Source organism: Anomaloglossus baeobatrachus, chromosome 1, assembly GCF_048569485.1.
Source record: "Anomaloglossus baeobatrachus isolate aAnoBae1 chromosome 1, aAnoBae1.hap1, whole genome shotgun sequence".
Classification (NCBI taxonomy): Eukaryota; Metazoa; Chordata; class Amphibia; order Anura; family Aromobatidae; genus Anomaloglossus; species Anomaloglossus baeobatrachus.
In genome coordinates this window covers 287950468-287974424 of record NC_134353.1, presented here as the reverse complement: position 1 = coordinate 287974424, position 23957 = coordinate 287950468, and the positions used below count along the sequence as shown (strand labels likewise).

Below are 23957 nucleotides of genomic sequence, written 5' to 3'. Positions count from 1 at the left end.
TTTGAAATACCATCAGAGCAGAATCACCTAAAAAAAATACCACTTCTCTCTGGAGAACAGAGCATATCCACATTACACGGACAGCTCATTGCTTCCACCATGGACAACATGTAATGTTTCATTTTTTTTGGTGGCTAGGAACTAAATCCTCCTGTGCAGGCTATGGTACAACTAATCAGTGGGGTTCCCAGTTATCTGAGAAAGTAATAAAAAATCCCAACAGTCACTCTTGTGGCAAATTAGTGGGTTTATTCAGATTTCTCCACTAGGTGGTGAAGCCTGAATAAAGCCAATAATTTGCCACAATAGTGAGAGCCTGGATTTATTATTCCTTTAGACTTTTCTTCCACATGCACCACATGAATGAGGGTGGAGTGTCGCATCCCAGCTACATGACACACAGTTAGAAGTATTCCCAGGATATTTATCGAACAAAAAAGGTTTTGCTCAACATGGACAACTTATTTAAAAGGCATAATCTAAGCTAAACTGATAAACTGGCCTGATTTATCAATGGCTATGGTTCATTATGCTCTAATTTAAATACCGTCTTTTTGTGCTGAATCTGCCTTTACATTTCTGGGACATTTATTCCCTAGTGGTGCATGGGATAAATTCTTATGGGGTATTTTCCTGGGTTGCCCCCTACCGTCTTGTGCAACCATTGTGATTACCACTTAAGTAAATTCATACTACTACTGCAGATTCTCTCATCTCTGGGCATCACAGACTTGGCCCTATCTTGAATCTCCTCATACCTAACCGACCGAACTTTCAGCGTCTCCCATTCTCACACCACTTCCTCATCTCGCCCCCTATCTGTCAGTGTCCCCCAAGGCTCAATTTTTGGACCCCTGCAGTTCTCCATCTACACCTTCGGCCTGGGGCAGCTCAGAGTCCAACGGCTTTCAGTATCATCTCTATGCCGATGACACACAGCTCTACCTCTCTGGACCTGACATTACCTCTCTGCTAACCAAAATTTTACAATGTCTGTCTGCTATTTCATCCTTCTTCTCTACGCGATTCCTAAAGCTTAACATGGACAAAACAGTCTTTCGTCCTCCTCACTCATCTCCTCCAACAAGCCATTCCATCAAACTTGATGGTTGCTCACTCTCCCCAGTCTCACAAGCTCGTTGCCTTGGAGTAACCCTCGACTCTGCTCTATCCTTCAAGCCAGACATCCAAGCCCTCTTCACCTCATTCAGACTACAACTCAAAAATATCTCCCGGATTCGTACTTTCCTTAACCAAGAATCAACACAAACACTAGTGCATGCCCTCATCATCTCCTGCCTCGACTACTGCAACCTCCTGCTCTCTGGCCTGCCTTCCAACACTCTTGCACCCCTCCAATCTATCCTAAACTCTGCGGCCCGCTTAATCCACCTCTCCCCTCGCTATTCCCCAGCCTCGCCACTCTGCCAATCCCTTCCCTGGCTTCCCATTGCCCAACGACTCAAGTTCAAAACATTAACCATGACATACAAAGCCATCCACAACCTGTCTCCTCCTTACATCTGTGACCTAGTCTCCCGGTACCTACCTTCATGCAACCTCAGATACTCACAAGATCTCCTTCTCTACTCCTCTCTTATCTCCTCTTCCCACAATCGCGTACAAGATTTCTCCTGTGCCTCCCCCATACTCTGGAATGCTCTACTTCAGCATATCAGACTCTCCCATACCGTGGAAAGTTTCAAGAGGAACCTCAAGACCCATCTCTTCCAACAAGCCTACAACCTACAATAACCCTCAGTCCAGTACACCACTGCGCAACCGACTCTGTCCTCACCTATTGTACCATCACCCATTCCCTGTAGACTGTGAGCCCTCGCAGGCAGGGTCCGCTCTCCTCCTATACCAGTCTGTTTTGTACTGTTAATGATTGTTCTACGTATACCGTCTTTCACTTTCTAAAGTCCCATGGAATAAATGGTGCTATAATAATAAATAATAATAATAATAATAATACAGACTATAGTTCATATGCTTTAATCAGATACTGGTTTCTGTGCTGAATCTGCCCTATATATAGGGATATTTCCCCCTAGGTGGTGCACGGTGTTAACCCTTGTATATACTATTGTTTTACCCTTTGTGACTAATCGCTATAGGGTGTACATGATTAGCCGCTAGATAGGTTGACTTATCTGTCTTTTTGTAACATGATACTTTGAGATAAAAGATTAACCTTTCATATTTGCACAATTTTGCTCAGGGCAGATCAAAGTGTGCCTGCGCAGGATCTCAATGCCGGCGACTGTGGATGATGTAGGACGTGTCATGCACCGCGGCTACAGAAAAAGGACGACAAAGTTGGTCAAAAGAGGTGACTCCGACACCGGAGAAGCCCAACTGACTAGAATCCACCGCAGTGCAACCGTTAGGTGAGTATTATAAAGCGTTATTTATGTTTTACACAGCGGCCCGGGCTCTTATACAATGCATGTTAGAATGCTGTATATAAGAGCCCACTGGTGGTGGCCGCCGCTTATAGGCCGAAAAACTAGTGACAGGTTCCCTTTAAGGTACGACATCATATTTCAGTGAAACCATAATAGATATGGAGTAAACAAAAGACAAATCTGGATTATCAGGATGCATGATAATTTATATGGTCTACAATAGAAAAAAATCAAATGAACAAAAATTCTGAATATGAAACATTTCTTCTGGGCAGTTTCTTTGCATTATACTGGTGAAAATATTGAAGGAGAAAAATAAAAGAGAAAAAAAAAAAAAGATGCGATTTCCCACCTCAGTACGCTGAACACTCTTGCCATTTTCCCAATAGCACGAATCTTGTTTTTAATCACTTCCTTACGAGCTGCAGCTGTTGCTCCTGTAATTAATACAATTAAAAGAGATGTCAATCATACGACCTCATGTACGCTTGTGAATACGTTCTACATACATACTGCTTGTAAAAAATGGAATTTTATATACTGAAGAGCACGAAGATAGATAAAAACCAGCCAAGCATGTATGCAAGACAGGCTGCACACAAATCCACTCATTTTCCGCATAAAATAAAGATGCTGTACAAGTTATGTATTTAGATATCGATGACAGAACACAACCTAAATATACTTTAATGTGGGGTATATACATCAATAGCAATGTTAGACAATTAAATGTATCATGATGGGACACAGAACACAATTTGTATATGTACCGGTAAAGGTCCACTCCCCTTACGTCTTGTAATTATGTAGGTTTAGCTTTCAATATAATGTCAATAAATATTTTATAGGATAGGCAATGTTTGTCAGTTTTCATGACATTTCTTCACTAGAAGCTAACTTCCAACTCAGACGTAATAAAATTGTTCTCGTCATTACAAAACATTTAAAAGGGTATTCCCATTTCCAAGATCCTATCCAAGAAGGTAGTAGGAATAATAATAATTTTAGCAAATAATATTAGCGTCTTCTTCAGGGAGAACCTGAAGAAGACGGCACCGAAACGTGCGCGCGTCGGGGTGGGCGTCACACTCAAGGATTTGTGCTCCAACTCTATTCTGGTAAATCTTCTCATTCACCTGTATTTACTTTGTGCCTATTACTGGCTTTATATGATTCCATATGACCATTTAGCATTTGGCTATCACTTATACTATGGAGTAGTTTCCTCTTACACATTTTTTACCTGCAACCCCATAAGGCTAGTACAGTATTCTATTATAGCCACATACTTGGTGTATACTACACATATATTTGGGTAATAATGTTGTATTTTCACCATTGCTGCATATTAAGGCAGAAATTAGGTGTATATACTGTGGCTTAATTTAAGGTTACTCTTTCTTAGCACGTGACACTTTTTTTTCCCTTGCTGTTTAATAAATTTTGTACTTCCTCCTATTCAATTTGCACTAAAAAAAAAATCCCCTCTCCTTTTGCATACTGTGGTTTGCAGGTTACCATTTTGTGACGCCCTTTTTCTTTCCAGCCAATGGTTGTGGTTTTTTTTAAAAAATATTTATTATTTAATATATGCTCTTTTAATACCAATAAAGATATTATTTGTGACCTTTTGTTCGGTTTTTCTCTTTTGGTTTTGTATATTAATTTTTTACCGAATGGTCCCATTGATCCCATATACCCCCACAACAATGATCAAGATTGCATTATAAATTACAGTCTTACTTTTTCCGTGGGTGTTGGTATGGGTTTGTTCTCTAACAATTGGTGGTTATATTGGTGGTAGAAGGCTAATGGATGTTAATAAATTCCTTGAAAACCCTTGTGCAATATCTACATAGGTGTATACAGGCCCATTTCCAACAACCACAACTCTAGTGTTCTAATGGTGTTTGCTAATTGTGTTAGACGGCTAATGGATGTTTAGAAATTCTTTGAAAACCCTTGTGCAAGTATGTTAGCACAGCTGAAAACAGTTTTCCTGATGAGAGAAGCTATAAAACTGACCTTCCTTTGAGCTAGTTGAGAATCTGGAGTATTACATTTGCTACTTCCATTAAACTCTCAAAATTGCCAGAAAAAATGAACTTCCATGTGAAAGTCGACAGTCTATTCTTGTTCTTAGAAATGAAGGATATTGCATGCGAGAAATTGCCAAGAAACTTAAGATTTCCTACAACGGTATGTACTACTCCCTTCAGAGGAGCATAAACAGGCTCTAAACAGAGTAGAAAGAGAGGTGGGAGGTCCCGCTGCACAACTGAGCAACAAGACAAGTACATGACAGTCTCTAGTTTGAGAAATCGACACCTCACAAGCCCTCAACTGGCAGCTTCATTAAATAGTACCCGCAAAACGCCAGTGTCAACGTCTACAGTGAAAGGGAAGAGTGGCAAAGAAAAAGCCATATCTGAGACTGGCTAATAAAAGGAAAAAAATAATATGGGCAAAAGTACACATACGAGTATATTGGACAGAGGAAGATTGGAAAAAAGTGTTATGGACTGACGAATCGAAGTTTGAGGTGTTTGGATCACACAGAAGAACATTTGTGAGATGCAGAACTGAAAAGAAGCTGGAACGCTATCTGTCAAGCATAGTGGAGGTAATGTGATAGTCTGGTAAAGTGGGAGATTTGTATAAGGTAAAAGGTATTTTGAATAAGGAAAGCTATCACTCCATTTTGGAACGTCATGCCATACCCTGTGGACAGCACGTGATTGAAGCCAATTTCATCCTAAAACAGGACAATGACTCAAAGCACACCTTCAAATTATGCATGAACTATTTAGGGAAGAAGCAGGCAGCTGGTATTCTGTCTGTAATGGATTGGCCAGCCCAGTCACCAGGTCTCAACCCTATTGAGCTGTTGTGGGAGCAGCTTGACCGTATGGAATGCAAAAAGTGCCCATTAAGCCAATCCAACTCAAAGTGGACTATATTTTCTATTCATTATGCAACTCATTTGATAAATAAAAAGTATGATTTTTCATTGAAAAGACATAATTGTCTGGGTGACCTCAAACCTTTGAACTACAGTGTGTATATACTGTATATCTATCCCCTTTGTAATGGAAACAAGTAGGCAGACCTTCATCATACAATCTACAGTCATGTGGGTATGAGAAAGTAAGCAGAACATTTATTTAGAACCCAGCACCACATATATACCCACACAGAAACATACTCTTCTCAACTGTAAAATTACAACACCACAAATCACAGAATGGAAAGAAATGTTAATGATATGTAAATTATGGGTAAATATAAACTAAATTTTAAAAATTCTGCCATGTTGAATGCACTTCGGAATGTAAATCATCAAGATCTGTTGCTGCGCCCTTTGTAATAGGCGACCAAAGAAGTCCCAGATGTGCCCAATGGGAGACAAGTCCAGCCATGCTGCAGGACATGGTAGCACATAAATGCCACACATGTTACTTAAAGGAAGAGCAACATGTGACCTGTCATTGTCATGTTGACAAATGGCTCCTGGGACACTTTGGAAACATTTACCCACATATAGTGGGTACTGACAAGCTAAAGGGTAACAGTATTTGATTTTCAGGCTCTATATCTCTCCATCCCCTAGATCTTTGAGTGTGAGACTACCTTCATTTTATAGACAATTATCTTGGCTACTTACTATATAAATTTAACTTGCAACTATTGAGCATATGATTAGTTATGTTCTTCCTGTATACTACAAATTACAGCGTGCTCTCCTAATTGGTCAGTGTTTTATTAGGAAAATTATCTCAAGCAAAAGGTCAATGGTTCGAATCAAGTAGCCATGAAGAAGATTTCCCAAGAAAAGAGAAACAGCCTCTTCCAGCCTGATAGTCTCTCAGACGAGAACATTGCCACCTACATCATGCCATGATAGTTGGAAAAATACAAAATAAAGTCCATCTAACCATTCAAAAGCCAAGAGGTGTATGTCCAAGTAAAATATTGGAGGCGACAAGTCGGCTTATCACAAGGTCCATCAGTTCTGGAGCAACAAATATCACACTGGAGGTGGCTTGTATGCTCTGTAATAGTGAGATCTCAGACATGCACGCAAGCACCATGCGATACACGTTACACAAGTCTGGAATGGTGGCCCAAAAAAAGGTGAAGAAGCCTTAACTTTATTTTCTTCATAGGAAGCATTGACTCAAGTTTGCAAAGAAGTACAAAAATTGGACAGAAGAAGATTGGAAATAAGCCATTTGGAGCGATAAGACAAAAGTCAATAGACTAGGCTCTGATGGGTGCAAATGGGTCTTGAATAAACAAGGGAAAATGGGGCTTACATATCGAGAAATTGAAATAACTGTCAAGATCGGTGGAGGAAGCCTGATAATATGCTGCTGTTTCACAGCCAATGTCATTGGATAGTTAACTAGGATCAATGGTGGTCTCAATGCTGAGCTATATATGAGTATCCTACAAGACGAGTTACTTCGTACACTCGAGTAGTATGGGTATGAAAATGATGACTTAAGGGCCTGTTACATGCGCCGATTCATCGTGCGTTTCGCATGTGCGATTGCACCCGCCCCCATCGTTTGTGCGTTTGTGCGAACGACCTCGCTGTGGGTGGCGAACATCCTCTTCCTGAAGGGGGAGGGACGTTCGGCGTCACAGCGACGTCACACAGCGTTCGACAAATAGAAGCGGAGGGGCGGAGATGAGCGGGACGTAACATCCCGTCCAACTCCTTCCTTCCGCATTGCCGCTGGGACGCAGGTAAGCTGCAGTTCATTGTTCCTGGGGTGTCACACGGAGCGATGTGTGCTGCCTCAGGAACAATGAACAACCGGAGCGCAGAAGGACAATCGATTTTTTTAAAATGAGCGACGTTTCAACGAGCAACGATAAGGTGAGTAGTTTTGCTCGTTCACAGTCTCTCGTAGCTGTCACATGCTATGATATGTCAAACGATGCCGGATGTGCGTCACTAACGACGTGACCCCGACGACATATCGTTAGATATATCGTAGTGTGTAACGGACCCTTTAGGGGTACTTTGCACGTTGCGACATCGCTACTGCGATATCGTCGGGGTCACATCGGCACCGGTAACAACGTTGCAACGTGCAAAGCCTAGGAGAGAAGATGAACGAGCGTGAAACAGTCAGAAATCGGTGATCTGTGTCACGTTGGTCATTTTCATAATGTCGGTGCGTCCGCAGGTACGATGTTGTTTGTCGTTCCTGCAGCTCCACACATCGCTGTGTGTGAAGCCGCAGGAGCGACAAACATCTCCTTACCTGCGCCCGCCGTCCACCGGCAATGCGGAAGGGAGAAGGTGGGCGGGATGTTTACATCCCGCTCATCTCCGCCCCTCCGCTTCTATTGGCCGCCTGCCGTGTGACGTCGCTGTGATGCCGCACAACCCGCCCCCTTAGGAAGGAGGCGGGTCGCCGGCCAGAGTGACGTTGCATGGCAGGTAAGTACGTGTGAAGCTGCCCTATCGATAATGTTCGCTACAGCAGCTACCACAAGATATCGCATGTGAGACGGGGTCGGGGACTATGACGCTTGGCATCGCTACAATCGGCTTGCGATGTCGCAGCGTGCAAAGTACCCCTAAGTGTTTGAGATGGTCAACAACCCAAAGCAAATGTTGAGTTTGGCGAAGAAATGGTTCAATGACAATTAATTCAATGAAGTAGAGGTGCTGGATTGACCTCACATTCCGCAGACCTCAATCCAACCGAACACTTGTGGGTACAGTTGAAGAAAAAACTGTATACATATCCATGTGTGTCAACCAGTATGGAGCAACACTGGGACCATGTGTAAGAGACCTGGGATCAGCTTTCAATGTGGCATGCTTGAATCTGATTCAGAGCATGCCCAGAAGGATTCAGGCAGTGTTGAAAGTGAAAAGGTGGGACAGTGAAAATGTATGAGATAGACAAGATTGTGGTCTAAAAAATGAAAGTAGTCTCACGCTCAAAGCTGTAATGGATGGTAAGATATGGAGCCTGAAAGTCAAAAGTTCAAAATATTGTTACCCCTTTGCTTGTCACTGTATATATGGTACTGTGCAAAAAAGTTTTAAAGAGGTGTGGCTAAATGCTGCAAAATAAAAATACTTTAAAAAATGTAAGTGTTAATAGTTGTTTTTTTTCTGTCTACTAACAAAATGCAAAGTAAATAAAAGAGAAATGCAAATCAAATCAATATTTGGAGTGACCACCCTTCAAAAAAATCATTAATTTGTCTGGGAATATTTACAAGAAGTTAGGGTCTTTGCAATTAGTTACTCATACAGGAGACTATTCTGCTACAAACAGGCACTAATGATCATCATTTTAAAATCTAAATTGAAGCACAATCATTACCTGAAATAGCTGTATAAGAGGCATTAACATGGGTGAGGAACACCCAAACTTTAGTAAAAAAGTGAGGTTACGAAAGACAGACACAAGTAAGTTATACTGCATCGACAAGGTGTCGCCCAGGAAAAATGTTCAAATATTGGAGATTAAAGATTTGCTATTCAATCTCTCTTGAAAAAGCACCAAGACATGGGTAACATTGAGGATGTTGGATGCAGTGGTTGCCTGAAAGTCAGGGCAACAGAGGAAAAACACATCATGCTCATTTCCCTTTGAAATTGGAAGATGTCCAGCACTTCCATCAGCTTAGAAATGGCAGCAACCAGTTGGACCTAGCTTCACCCACCTTCTGTTGAGAGAAATCTGTCCAGAAGTGGTCCCTATGGAAGAATTTTGACCCAAAAGCCATATATTTGACAAGGAAACAAGGCCAAACAACTCAACTATGTATGAAAACATAGGAACTGGGGTGCAAAAAAATGGGAGGATTTGCTTTGGACTAATCATTTAAAATTTGAAATATTTGGCTGCAAGAAAGCAGTTTGTCACCAAAAAAGCTGGAGAGAAGTAGAAGTCTATCAATGGAACAGTGAATCATGCTAGATGTTCCTTGCAAGCTTTGAGCTTAAAAGGTGTAGAAATGCAGAGAAATACAGGCAGATACTTATCCATCAGTCAGTACCATCAGGGAGGCATCTGACTGGCTCCAAATTTATTCTGCAGTTTAACAACAACCCCAAACATACAGCCAATGTCATTAAGAGCAATGTTTAGTGCAAAGAAGGAGTCATGGAGGTGATAATATGGTCCCCACAGAACCTCGATTTCAACATTATCGAGTTAATCTGGTATCACATGAAGAGTCGGAAGGATTTGCACAGCCTACATCCACAGATCTGTGATTTGTTCTCAAAGAGGCTTACTACAACCTCCCTGCTGAGTTCCTTCAAAAACTGTGCCTCAAGTGTACCTCTTGCTGCTGATTGAAGGCAAACATTGGTCCCAAAATATTGATTTCTCTTTTGTCCACTCACTTAGATTGTTTGGATCAATTACCAAAATGCAATTAGCACTTCTGTTTGCTCATAACTGCCTAAAACGTTTGTACTGAACAGTATATTAATATAAAACAGTTGCAGGACTTTGCTGGCAATGTGAGAAACATCTGTACAATACAACACTGTGTAAATCTGAGGTCTTACTGCAAATTTTAAAATTCCAAGAAAATCACTAAACTTCTGAAATTAATGGCCCCGATTCATCAAGACTGGCAATTTCACACCAATATTGATAAGGAGGCCTGCTGGCACTTGCCTCTTAATCAGGAGTGTATGTCAAGCATGCACTTAGCCTGAAGTCGCAGACTGGAATAAGATTTGTGGTGTAAGGAATGCCACCTCTCGTCATTAATTTGATGAGTGGGGGGTTTCATGTCCGCATCCCACTTCCAAGCTGAGTGAAAACGGCATGAGAACCCCATAAGTCGCAATATTTTAGCGCATTCCCGTTGTGGCAAACTTTTGCAATTTTCAAAGCTTTTTACACTAGAATTGTGGTGGAAAGCTTTGACGAATTGGCCACCATGTTTTTCAGAACCTTCAACAAAATCTGGAAATACCAAAATTTAAAAGGAGGATTAGGAGGAAGCAGTACGGTTTAAATTGCCGCGCTATTCACCACTCCGCAAATGTAGGATTAATGGTTAATGCCTTTTATTTTTCATGCACAGGAGTACTCAGCTCCCTTCATAAGGACATCAGGCAAAAAGAACATCAAATCTGCAATCTTATTTTTTGCCTAATGTCCTGATGAAGGGAGCTGGGTACTCCTGAAACGCGTACTACAGAATTCTAATATAGAAAACCTACAATATGGACCACTAGTCAAAGAAAATGAACTTAATACCAATAGCACAACCAGGTAGTTGCTTAGTGGAAAAATAATACCTATAAAACTACCCAGAAATAAATCAAATCTGAATCATAATTCATCTTTATTACAAGAAAAAACATAATATAAAAATACACAGCAACATAAATTTCTGTAATATTAAGAAACATCTTAAATAAAGAATTTACAAAAAAAAAAGAAAAAGAAACGAGTACGTGGCACATGAAAATATCTAATAATAACAAAGTATACAACTGTCAATAACAAATGTTAATACTTAACATGAAAATTGACAGTGTACAATAAGAAATATATTCCTAATCACAAAGTAGAGAGAATAATAAATAATATATCAGATACTAAATGTGCCACAAACATTTAGTATAGTAATATAGTAGAAACTACATTCATGGTAGGATGACAAAGGCATACCGTATTTTTCGGACTATAAGACGCACCGGACTATAAGACGCACCCTGGTTTTAGAGGAGGAAAATAGGAAAATAAAATTTTAAGCAACAGATGTGGTCATGACACGTTTTTATGGGGCGAGGATCTGCTGCTGACACTGTTATGGGGGTAATATCCCCAAATTCTCTACTAAGGTACCCCAGCCTGGTAATGATCCTCCTGCCTTGTATATACAGTATATGTCCCTCATCCTGGTATAGCCCTCATCCTGCTATATACCGTCATCCTGGCATATGGCCGCATCCTGCTATATACTGGAATATGGCCGCATCCTGCTATATACCCGATCCTGGCATATGGCCGCATCCTGCTATATAACCCATCCTGGCATATGGCCCCATCCTGCTATATACCTCCATCCTGCTATATACCCCCATCCTGCTCATAATATACCCCCATCCTGCTCATAATATACCCCCATCCTGCTCATAATATGCCCCCATTCTGCTCATAATATACCCCCATTCTGCTCATAATATACCCCCATTCTGCTCATATACCCTCATCCTGCTCATATATCCCCATCCTGCTCAAAATATACCCCCGTCCTGCTCATAATATACCCCCATTCTGCTCATAATATACTCCCGTCCTGCTCATAATATACCCCCGTCCTGCTCATAATATACCCCCATCCTGCTCATAATATACCCCCATCCTGCTCATAATATACCCCCATACTGCTCATATACCCCCATCCTGCTCATATATCCCCATCCTGCTCATAATATACCCCCATCGTGCTATATGCCTTCATCCTGGTATACGGCCCGCATCCTGTGGCACATAAAAAAAAAAATAAACATTCATACTCACCCTACCTCACTCCCTGCAGCATCGCTCCTCCTCCCGTCTGTGCCAGCAGCAGCGCTGGAGAGTGGAGCCGGCCACGATCCCTGCAGCATTGCAATGTCCTCCTGACTGTGCCGGCGGCGGCTGTTTGTGGACACGTGCGCACAGTGATGATGTCATCGCTGTGAGCACCGCTAGTCTCCTCACACAGCCGCCGACGGGACAGACAGGAGGACATCGCGATGCTGCAGGGATCGTGGCCGGTGAGTTATACTGATTCACTGCACCCCGCGCTGATGATGATGTGCGGGGGGCAGTAAATGGAGCCACACATGATCACTCCAGGCTGTAGTTGCCAGGGGTGATCATGCGGGCAGGCTGTTTAATATGTGCGCATTCCCCGCCCATCATCCCGCCCACCTGTCAGCGCTGGCTTCAGCGCTAAGAGATGATGGGCGGGATGATGGGCGTGCATATTAAATGAGTGGGTCCACGTGGTCACGGCAGGCTACTACAGCCTGCTTGTGCCGCCGATGACCCGCTCCATCACAACACCCTCATTCCCCGCAGCCCTACATTCAGACTATAAGACGCACCCACACTTTTCCCCAACATTTGGGGGAAAAAAAGTGCGTCTTATAGTCCGCAAAATACGGTAATATAGTAGCAAATTGGAGTGGATGAAAATAACATGGCAAATGTAAAATAATAATGAGTATATCAGATGAAAAGTATTTTAACCTGATAGTAAAATAAAATTAAACTGACAAATGCCAATAAACAAATTATGCCACATTGGTACATATTAACAAAGCCGTACCAATGAGACACCCTGACGCGTTTTGCCGTGGCTTTCTCCAAGGGCATAAATGTACATTTTATTAGATATTTTCATGTGCCACGTACTCATTTCTACATTTTATACTGCTGTGTATTTTTAGATTATGTTTTTCTTGTAATAAAGATGAATTATGATTCAAATTTGATTTATTTCTGGGTAGTTTTTTAGGTATTAGAATTCTAATATAAATTAAACACAAAAAGGAAAATGAAACATGTTAACGGCGTATAAATGACTTCCCATATTAGTTGTGAAACAAAATAAATGAATAAAAAAGTCGGTGAGTATCACTGAATAATACAGTAAGCTCTTGACCAAAATAAATATATCTATAAAATTAGTCCTGACATAAAGCCAAAGCAGTTCTTACTGTATAAGGTGCTGGGTTTGATTTGATTTCTCTACATGCCTATGTTACAAAGTATAAAAGCACCTGAAGCATATGCCCACACACTGTCCACTCTGCACCACATAATACCTTTCATCTGTGCATAAATAAGATGGTCTTCTTATGAAAATCCAGAGGCAAACATAAAAAAACAAAGTTTGAAGGATGGAAAAGAAAGGGGAGAGTGTGAAACGGCTACTAAAATGAAAGGTGTCTGTAAAATAAAGCAAATAAACATTAGAGAGAAAAAAAAGGAAAACAAGCAATGAAGTTCCGAGAAGTGACTGAACAGACACAAACGGTGAGAGGGTTAGGTGATGGAAATATATGGACATGTCACAAGCCAGATTTACATGACAAATGAAGAACTGATGAAAGTCTATAAAATAAGTGCTCAGTCGGAAGTCAAGAAGTCAGTAGCTGCAAATTAACCTGTGCATTCTCATATTAGCAAGCAAACCCCATTCCACAAGGTGAAGGAGACTTCTGTATATCATTGGGGACACCGTGACGTACATGCACCCAAGTTAGTCAAATATTCAAACACTAAGGCCGGGGGCTACACGGGGCACTAGTGCGATGCTCGCATGACACTCGACTCGCGCTGGCAGCACAGCATGAGCCGAGTGTCATGTGAGTGTCCCTGTGTCTGAGGTCCGACTGTGCGAGTGGACCTCAGCTGCGGGGGCAGGCCGGCTCGGAGGAGGGGCAGGCCAGCGCTGTGGAGGGGTGGGCTGGCACAGAGGAGAGGAGAGAGGGATTTCTTTCCCTCTCTCCTCCGTAGCCGGCTATTGCGATTCTCTCTCTGCACGCACAGTACACCGGTGTACCACGAGTGTAGTGCGATTTTTCTCTTGCCCCATTCACTTGAATGGGTGCGAGAGAAAAGAGTCTCGCATTACAATCGCAGCATGCTGCTATTGTTTTCTCGGTCCGATTAGGGCTGAGAAAATAATTGCTCATGTCCGCTGGCACACAGGCTAGAAATGGTCCGAGTGGAATGCGATGTTTTATCGCACTTCACTCGCACCGATTTTCTCGCCGTGTGGCTTAGACCTTAGTGACCAAGCTAATTTTGACCTTCATGACCAAGCCAAATTTTAGAAATCTGCCCAGTGTCCCATTACGAGATATCTCTGGAGTGTTTCAACAGATCCCAGTGAATCTGAGTGTTTTGTCACTATTGTACTTTATGGTATTGGTAAATTTAGGGTTTTTTTGTGCTTATTTGTGAAAATATCAGCAAAAATATTGAATAATAAAAAAAAGTAATCGCAAATTTTCAAACACTTTCAATTTTTATATCCTTAAGCCAGTCATTCTGTACAAAATAATCAACAAATAGCATTTCCCATATGTCTACTTTACAACTGCATAATTTTTTTAAATGTCATTTTATTTGGTTAGGATGTTAAAAGGATTAAAAGTTTAGCAGCAAAATTTATTTTTTGGGCAAGAAATTTACAAAACCTGTTTCTTCTGGGATTTATTCAATTTTAAATGGAATTTGAGGGGCCTATATATTGGAAACTCCCCAAAGGTGATACCTTTTTTTTTCTTTAAAACCGCACAGGTCAAATACGTCAAAACTGCTGGGAGGAAATGTGTGGCTTTTCAGAAATTAATTAAATTACATTTTACTTTTAAAATGTTGTTTTAGACGCAATTTTTTCACTTTTACAAGGAATTGGACCCAAAAATGTGTTAATTTATTCTCAGTGCGCTGATACCCCAAATGTGGTCAGAAACCTCCGATTGGTCGAATGGCCAGGCAGAAATTGGAACACAAATTTGTCTGAAATAGATTGCAGGCACCATGTCACATGTGCAGGGTTTCTATAAAGTACAAAATCAGAAACCCCCCCCACAAGTGACCTCAGTTTGGAAACTACACCTCTCAAGGATTCTATCCAGGGGTATAGTGAGCATTTTGAAACCATATGCATTACACAGTGTTTGATAAAATTAAGCCATCATATTGAAAACTTTGATATTTTTTTTTCTCAAAAATGTTGCTTTAGCTTTCTAATTTCTCAATTTTGAAAGAGGTAACACCAAAAAATGGACCCTACAGATTGTTACCCACTTTCTTCTGATTGTGGTGAAACCCCACATGCAGTTAGAAGTTCTCTTTAGACACACAGCAGGGCACGAAACAGAAGAAGTGGCATTTGGAAAATAAATTTTGCTGGAATAGATTTCAGAACCCCCTACAAATGACCTTTTATGGAAAACTGACCCATCAAGGAATTTAAGGGTGTGTTGAGCATCTTGAACCCATAAATGCTTTACAGAACTTTTTAAAATGTGGATGTGAAAACAAAAATTACATTTTTTTCCGCTAAAATGTTGTTTTTGACCCAAGTTTGTAATTTTCACAATGGATAATAGGAGAATACAGTCTGATACCTGCGTGCTATCATTGTGCGATTTGCACAGTGACAGCACACTCTATTGCCAGATCAGATCAATTAGAGATGGCAACAGAGCAGCGCACACTATCAAAGCACAGTGTGGGATTACCCAGTGGCATGCAGAGACCAGCCTCTCCCCTGCAAATAACATCCCTTCTGGTGGCGGCGCTGCTTTTTGAACAATGCCAGGTAATCTGCTCTGTTGCCAGCTGTACTGGTTTGAATTGGCAACACAGAGCAAGCTGTCACTGTACAAATTGCACAATGACAGCGTGCAGGGACATAGCTGGGACCAGAACAGCACCTCAAACAAGCGTCAATAGACTCTTTATTTCAGGCACCCTCTGCCCACTGATGATGCTTTTTTTGAGTAACCCAGCATGAACTGGGATTGTCAAAGTGTCATCACACAGGACGTAGGCAAAAAAACAAAGGTCAATAGCAGTTAGTATAGTTAGAGGAGTGTATGGAATTTTTAATGCAGCCATAATAGAAAATTCTTTAGATTGGGACAATAAATAGATAGTGATTTAGATTAAAAAAATCTCAGCCTCGGGACTGCCCATTTAATTAATTTAGCAATTGATGGCAGCTAAATATCTCAGAAAAGTTATTATAGGGTTAACAAAATGCTGGAAGAGTAAGTGATACTAATGAAAACCTTTTCAAGGGTCAATATTCAACTAAGTCACATAACTGTGTATAGAAACAGTATGATTAGAGGTAGAGTGTCACAATAGCAAAGATGGTCAGACGTTCACCAACCTCTATATAGCTGCGTCCAAAAATTGTGGAACAATTTCAGAAAACGGTTTCTCATCTTAAAATTGCAAATATTTTGAATTTCCACCATCTACAGTGAAATACATAATCAAAGATTATCCCTCTGCACAAGGGACAAGGCCAATGGTCACTATGGGATGCTGATGATCTACAGATACTTAGGTGGCACTGTATTAAAAACTGTCATGATCCAGTCATGCAAATCACTGCGTAGTATCAGGAATACTTTCAGAACGCATTGTCTGTGGACACAGTTCACGGTTCAATCAACAAATGCAAGTTAAAGCTCCATCAAGCTTAAAGAGCAATACAGAAGCACTATTGGCTTCTCAGAGCCAAAGCTCATTTAAAATAGAGTGAAACAAAATGGAAAAATGTTATGTTGTCTGAGGAGTCAAAGTTTGAAAATCTTTATGGAAATCACATAACACCTGCTGATTCAGGAAGACAGGGACCATCCCGCTTGTTATCAGCGTCCAGTTGAAAAGCCTCATCTCTTATGGTATGGGGTTGTATTTGCCTAAGTCAGGGGCACTTTACTTACGTTGAAAGGCACTATCAAGTTTAAACATTATATAGAGGTTTGATCTCTTTCAGAAAATGTCCATATAGGGAATCCCTTGTATATTTCAAGACACTGTTAAACCACAGACTTTCAGTGATGAACTGTCTACTTCCAGTCCAGAACTTTTACCAATAGAAGACATTTGGCGCACTGTGAAACAAAATATTCAGCAAAGACCCAGGTTGTTTGAGCAGCTAGAATTCTACATTAGAGAAGAATGGTACAACATTCCTCTCCCAAAACTCAAACAATTGGTCTCCTCTCTTCCCAGACATCTACAAAGTATTGTAAAATGAAGAGGGGATGTTCCACAATGGTGTACTTGCCCTATCTCAATACTTTTGAGATCCATTGCTGCCATCAATTTCCAAATGTCTAACTTTCACCTTCTGATCGGTGTATATATATATACACACATATATTATACACATGTGTGTATATATATATATACACACATATACTTTATGTGGAAGTATATTATATAATATATATATATATATATATATATATATTACACACACACACACACACACACACACACACACACACACACACACACACACAAGGTTACTGGTGATGAGTGAGCTCTACCATACTCGGCTGCTCTATACGTCGTGTGACGCTCAGACGGACTCCACTCGTATCAAGTATAATGAAAGCTATGGAGGAAAGTGAGCACTTTTCTAGAAAAAAGCTCGAGTTCCCCGTAGACTTCCATTATACTCGAGTACTTGAGTTGAGCCTGTTCATGGAGGACAACTAAAAAGTTGGCCAAACATCACCTCTGAAAAATATAATATGTATTTTGAAAAGGGAAAGAAATTGAGGAGAAAGCTGGGAGGTGGTGAAGAAAGGCAAACAGTAGCGAAAAAGGCATGATTTAATAGAGAGAGGTAGGAGTAGCCCATACATGAATATAGTGGACTCATAGCTGTGAGTCCACAGAAATTTTTAATGTTAGCTATTAGCTGTTATTTTTGGTTAGTAGGCTAACCTGTCCCCATGATTTACTGGCCTTCGGACACTATTTTTCACGGACGAGTCAGAGGTGCGTTTTTCCCTCAGTGAGCCGTGTTTATTGCCTACGTGTGTTCTCCGTGTGTTATCCGTGATAACACACGGAGAACGGGAACTTTCTACTCACCTGTCCCTGGCTTTGCTGTCCGTGGTGCTGAACTTCGGTCTCTGGTCTTGCTGACTCCCCGCTGCTGCTGCTTCCGGCCGCAGTGAAGTGAATATTCAATTAGCATAATGAGCGGCGGTTGGCAGCAAGTGACAGCAGCGGCAGAGACTGCAGGGCTGGAGAAAGTGAGTAAAGATTTGTTTTTTTTTTCTCGAAGACAAATGTCTTTTCTCTGGTGCGTGTCACACGGAACATATCCGTGTGGTCCGTTTGTGTTACGCGTGACCAGTTTGCGTTCCGTGTGACAGCCGTGATGCCGGAGAGAAAATGGACATGTTGCCGTGAGAAACACACGGACACACGTATGTACGGAACGGACACACGTTCCGTGCATAAATACATACGTGTATTAAAATCCATTGGAATACCTAGGTATACGTGTGTACGTGTCTCCGGAACGTGCGGAAATTGACTAAACACGTACCGGAGGCACATACGTGTGAAAGAGGGCTTAAGAAGTAAGTCTGCCAAATATCTTAGATACTAGTATAAGTCCGTTGTAAATTGATGTGGTTCTATGGTTTTAAATTGTGGATGATACTTGCGTATAATGTGCTGGTATATGCCTCCTATAGCTGGAGCTGGGATTAGTAAGATTTAGTATGGTAGTATTTCTCACTATTCCATCACAAATATTAGTATCTTACAGAGCTCAAAGTATAATAAAAGAATACTGTGGGTTTTTTTTTTACTCATTTGAGAAAAGTTTCCATAAAATCCAAACCAGCCATAAGTTAGCATAACGCCACATACATTTCTAAGTAAGGAAAATCACATCAAAAACCCAATTCCCTTTTTTTTGGACTGTAAAGACAGGTATGGCAGTGTGAGTAAAGTTAGGCCTGGTCCTTGTACAGGATTGCTTATATCCACATTACACATAGGCACAGTTAGATTAATGAAATGCAACAAAAAAAAAAAAAACCCGGATCTCCAAAATCCACTTACCATCAGCATCCTCATCTGAGCAGAGTTCATCGTCTGAGCAAATGCTGAGAACATTTACCAGCATCTCGGTCACTGTGGGAGAAAAAACAAGACACGATTCCCATAATCTGGACTCTTTATGTAAATAGAAGATCACCATTATAAAGATCTCTCCCTCGTCAATATATATGACATGATCTAAGTTATTCCATGTGTCAGCATGGGAGAAGAGTATGTGAAATCCACAGATTCCTTGCATGAAGATGCGGGAGGTCAATAAAACATCTGATAACCTGATGTTGATCAGAGGTCTCTGTAAATGCAATTTAAAGCTACTTTGGAGAGATGCTGACTTTGATTTATGCATGCATTAAGGCGACGGTTTGTTTTTTTCTTAATAGAAGAGATGTCTTGTCTCAAGAAAACGAGAAGCAATCTTACAATGCCTTAGGTCTCCTGCACACAGCTATACTATGCAGGCACGTAGTCCCTCACCCACACACCAAATCTAATAGGAATCTGTAAAAATACAAACAATGGCATGTTCCTCTTCATCCTCATGTCATAATATGAAGGTGATTTCCCCTCTGATTTTTTTCCCCAGATTTTTTTAATATTTCGTGAATGATACTTTGATCCATAAACTTACCTTTTTCTCCAACAAATGGTAATGACCAAGTAAATACATCCATGAAATTTGGAAGCCAGTATGGATGAGGAGAACAGTTGAACTGTCTGATATTCATGACATTGTTCTCATACTTCAATACTGCAGCTGTAACGAGATGGAAAAACAGAATACTTGGTATGCAGGACATAGATATGGATGCTTATCCATAACCTGTGAACCGCTAAAATACTTCTCCGATTGGATTTTTAGGTCATCTGTAGCAAGAGCAAAAGAAGGACCAATCATAAGCTGGAAACTGACACTGTATGCGGAATAGATCAGCAAAGCTAATTGTCGAGTCTCGAATACGATGGAATGTGAAAGTTCAACATGACCCTTGATGAAAACTGCTCTAGTGTAAAATGTATTACAGAATATAATGGCCTGATGGCACTCGCCTGGACTGAGACGTTATTAAGATGATATTTTAAACAGACTCTGAATGCTTACTTTGCAACTTTTACCGCTCTTCCACACGCTGTAGGTCATTTCAAGAAAAACTTGTTAAACAGCCTAGAAAAGATTCACTTTAAGACTTAAAACGTGTTTAACTGCAGAATTTCATGTAACCTAATAATATATTTTTACCAATATTCAATCCCTCCAGCCATAAAGACCAATTCTTTGGCCAAGGAATATACTTCAGGTGTTTACTTTAGCATGGGGACTTGCTTTTCTAATAGCCTGTCTAGTCTAGTACTTAGACCGGGGTCAGATGAGCGTACAGCATCTGATGTGAGAGCTAATGACACTCGGCTCAAAGTTTGCTGCGAGCGTGAATCGAGCGTCCTCCACTGTTCTCCAATTCTCTTGCATGCTGCACTCACTTCCTCTTGATTGTTTGTTTGGTCCGAAGGTGGAGAGAAGGAAGCTGAAGTTGATTGGACGCAGGGCTCGCGTGATGTCACCCCTCAACGTGAGCCACGGCACTGCTGTAACGGCGCTGGTACGGGAGGTGTGTAGAGTCTTTATTATTTTACTAGAGGACAAACATATGGAATCAAAAGTGTTTGTCCTAGGAGTAGACAACCCCTTTAATTTCTCTATCTACTGCATTGGCTGTCTCACATAGCACTCGATGTTTGACATCCACCCATAAACTTTTATGGTGTGCATGAGCGGAGATACGCTGCCAATCGCAGCATGCTGTGCTTTTTTATTTTTCCTATTTGGCCTGAGAAAAAAAAATGTGCAGACCGGAACTGTCACACAGAATAACTGATTTTTTTCTTGCATCGCACCCATCCAATTTATACGCTCGTGTGCAAGAGCCCTTGGGATGGTTATAGCTACAACCATGAACTTTAGGCAAAGAAGGAAAAAAAATTACCATGATTTTTTTTTATACATAAGCTCAGAACCTAAATACACTTCAGATTGATCAAAGGGAACTTTATAATAAAAAAAAGAAAAACAAAAAAAAACTATGACCAATGAGCGCAAATGCTGGTTAAGTCTTAGAAAAATGTCCATAATTTTCATTGCCCTTCACCCAGCAGTATTCCTTCACCCTATGCATTTTACAATGGCTTTGCCATGTCTTCTGAAATGTCAGTCTTCATCATAGTAACACAATTCTAGAGCGTCTTTACTAATACCACTGCGCTCGTCTCTTCCTCCTAGAAATATATGAATTGACAACTGGGTGTTACCAACTGGGGGCGTCTCTACATGAAATGATGCTCTCCAATTAATGCGCGGACAAGTCAAGAGGAATGGTAACACCTAGTTATTTAAATTTCAAGGTGGAATCACAAGATAGAGGTACAACTTCTATCAAGAGATGCCCCTGAATTATTATATAGGTCATACAAATATTTATTAAAACAGAAATCTTAGGAGTGCAACCAGGTCCTCTACAACTGATTAAACCATTGAAGATGATAAGTAAAGCTCAAGATGCACCCATACAAGAACTCTATACATTCTTAAAAGACTTTAAAATTACTGTATTCTTTAGACATGCCAATATCCATGATAAAATGAGCATACTTTATTTTATTAACCCATTGCTGAACATGAATCTGTTCACAATGGCACAAACTGACAGCCAATAACATTTGAGTTTTACTCTACAGTCACAGGGCTTTGGTATATTCCATCACCGGTCATAGTAAAGTATTATATCTAGAGAACATGTAGTGGTAGTATTAGCTCAGATTCCGCTCCCCATTACATTAACAAAGTATTTTATAGGGACAATGTCACACAATGCTGAAACATGGCTTCAATGGTTGGAATGGAGAACAAGTCTTCATACACAAGGCCGAGTGCATCTTACAAAAAAAACCCCAAACCCAATTCAATGAACGTCTTGTCTGATGGATAAAAGCAAAACGTGATTAGCGGACAATACTTCTTGGACTTTGCAACAAAGTAAATGTTAAACTGAAGATTTACCTTTATTATTGTATACATCTAGGTAATTTGGTGCTGAAAATATTGTGATTAAGGAGGGAAAGCCTGTTGTTTGGCTTTTCCTGTACATACGATACCTGCAATATACAAAAAATAATAAAGCGTTACAGTTCCAGCATGGACGGTGAACTTGGAAAACACTTTGAATACACCTTGAAGAACAAAACAATCAAGACACATTTTATTCAGAAGTTTGGAAGTGCAAAAGAAAAATGTGCTGCATTAAAGGAGTTGTACTGTATATATGTAAAAGCAACTAAAAACAAAACTTTGACAAAACAATATTACTTGTATTTATGAATCTATTTTTCAATAAAAATTAGCAGTATACAGACTCACACCTACAAAAATGACAGCCTCTTCTGGAGTCACATGGAAACCTCCTGGAGCTTTGAAGGTGTAGTCCTATATGGCAGCTCCCAACGTTACCATAGAAGTATCCTTCTATTATAGCAATGCTTTTAGGGGACAATACCTCTCTAACACATCACTTGATGGAACATTTGTGGTAATTTTTTCTGGCATATGCACTCCATACAATGGTTTGAAGGGAGATCTACTTCCAGCACATGCTCAGTGAAGAGATGCACATGCCATTGCTCTTTCGACTTACCGTGCAAGCAGGGTAACTTCAACCTGCTTCATAGCACATGCCCAGGAAGCACAAGTCAACTGCGCATGTCCAAGAATTCAGAAAGACTTGGAATGACATAGTCTGTCATCAAGGACATGATTTAAGCCATATCCTGTGGATTTTTTATGGAAACTTTGCAAATGGCGCAAGTTAATTTAAACCTCTGTATTACCAAAATTAGGCCACCTCTGTGGCTCAAAAAACTGATTTAAACCACTGTGAAGATCTGAGGTTGTGGGTTGTATTAATCCCCTAGGCAGTTTAATGATGCAACAATTTTTAATTCTTCCGTACATGGTCTTGCAGCTCCTTCAGATGACAGTTATCACAATCGTAGCGCGTGTATAAAGGCTTCAGCCGGCAACAACAGTCTTTAGGTTAGATCCTCAAATCCAGACGACAGATATCACGACCGTAGCACGTGTATCCAGCTCCAATCTCTATAGTCCATTCATGGGCACAAGGAACTGGCCTCAGCAACAGATCCTAGCCCCTCCAGCACCAACTACTCCCTAGCCAATCGTGTGGCTTATTGTTGTATCTCTCCTGGGACCAGCCCCTGGATGAGCAGAAGTACTCATCACACTCACCGCTTAGACATTTTCTACATAAATCTCAAAGTATGAAGGCTCCAAAAGATCAGTTTCTGGTCCTGTTTGCAGAATTGTGTATAAGAGAAGCCTCCTGCAGAGAGGAACAAAAGACTCACGATCCCGCACCAGATGCAGGACAATGAATCCTACTGCAGGCCTGATTATATTAGAGTCCATGGAAGCGAACTAGGGTGACAGTGTTACAACCCCTTCCCTCTTCAAATTGTGTACTTTAACGTGACATCTCTCATAGAACAGAACAATAAGATTGATGTAACCAGCGCTCCGTGCTGGAAATACTCCAATAGTCTTTAGCTCGTGGTCAATCTCCTCATAGCCACATTCAGTATTTTGTCAGTATTTGTAAGTCAAAATCAAGAGTGAATGTGACCGTAGAGAGAGTACTGGATTGACAGACCCCTCAAACACCAAACAAGTTCTTTTTAGGACATGCAATTTAGTAGAGGAAAAGAGAACAAGTACCTCAAAAAACTAATTTCTGTAATCCATAAAGCAAAGCTTCAACATCAGCTAAATGTCTATGCACAAATCATATACCCCTGAATTAAAAAATGGTGCAATGTGTAGATCGGAAGTCCAAATTTATCACTTTCTCACAACATC

The 23957-nt window shown here is 40.7% G+C and overlaps 1 protein-coding gene across 2 annotated transcripts in view; it reads right to left on the bottom strand.

The window, feature by feature from the left end:
* The window catches only part of PPP3CA (protein phosphatase 3 catalytic subunit alpha), a 348928-nt gene that overhangs the window by 27162 nt on the left and 297809 nt on the right, over positions 1 to 23957 (bottom strand). For both annotated transcript variants that reach the window (XM_075350740.1, XM_075350748.1), the window contains exons 8-11: positions 22089 to 22183; positions 19668 to 19793; positions 19040 to 19111; positions 2764 to 2848 (exon numbers count right to left, since the gene is read on the bottom strand). In XM_075350740.1, the coding sequence (XP_075206855.1) occupies positions 2764 to 2848; positions 19040 to 19111; positions 19668 to 19793; positions 22089 to 22183 (378 nt within the window). The remainder of the gene's footprint in view (positions 1 to 2763; positions 2849 to 19039; positions 19112 to 19667; positions 19794 to 22088; positions 22184 to 23957) is intronic.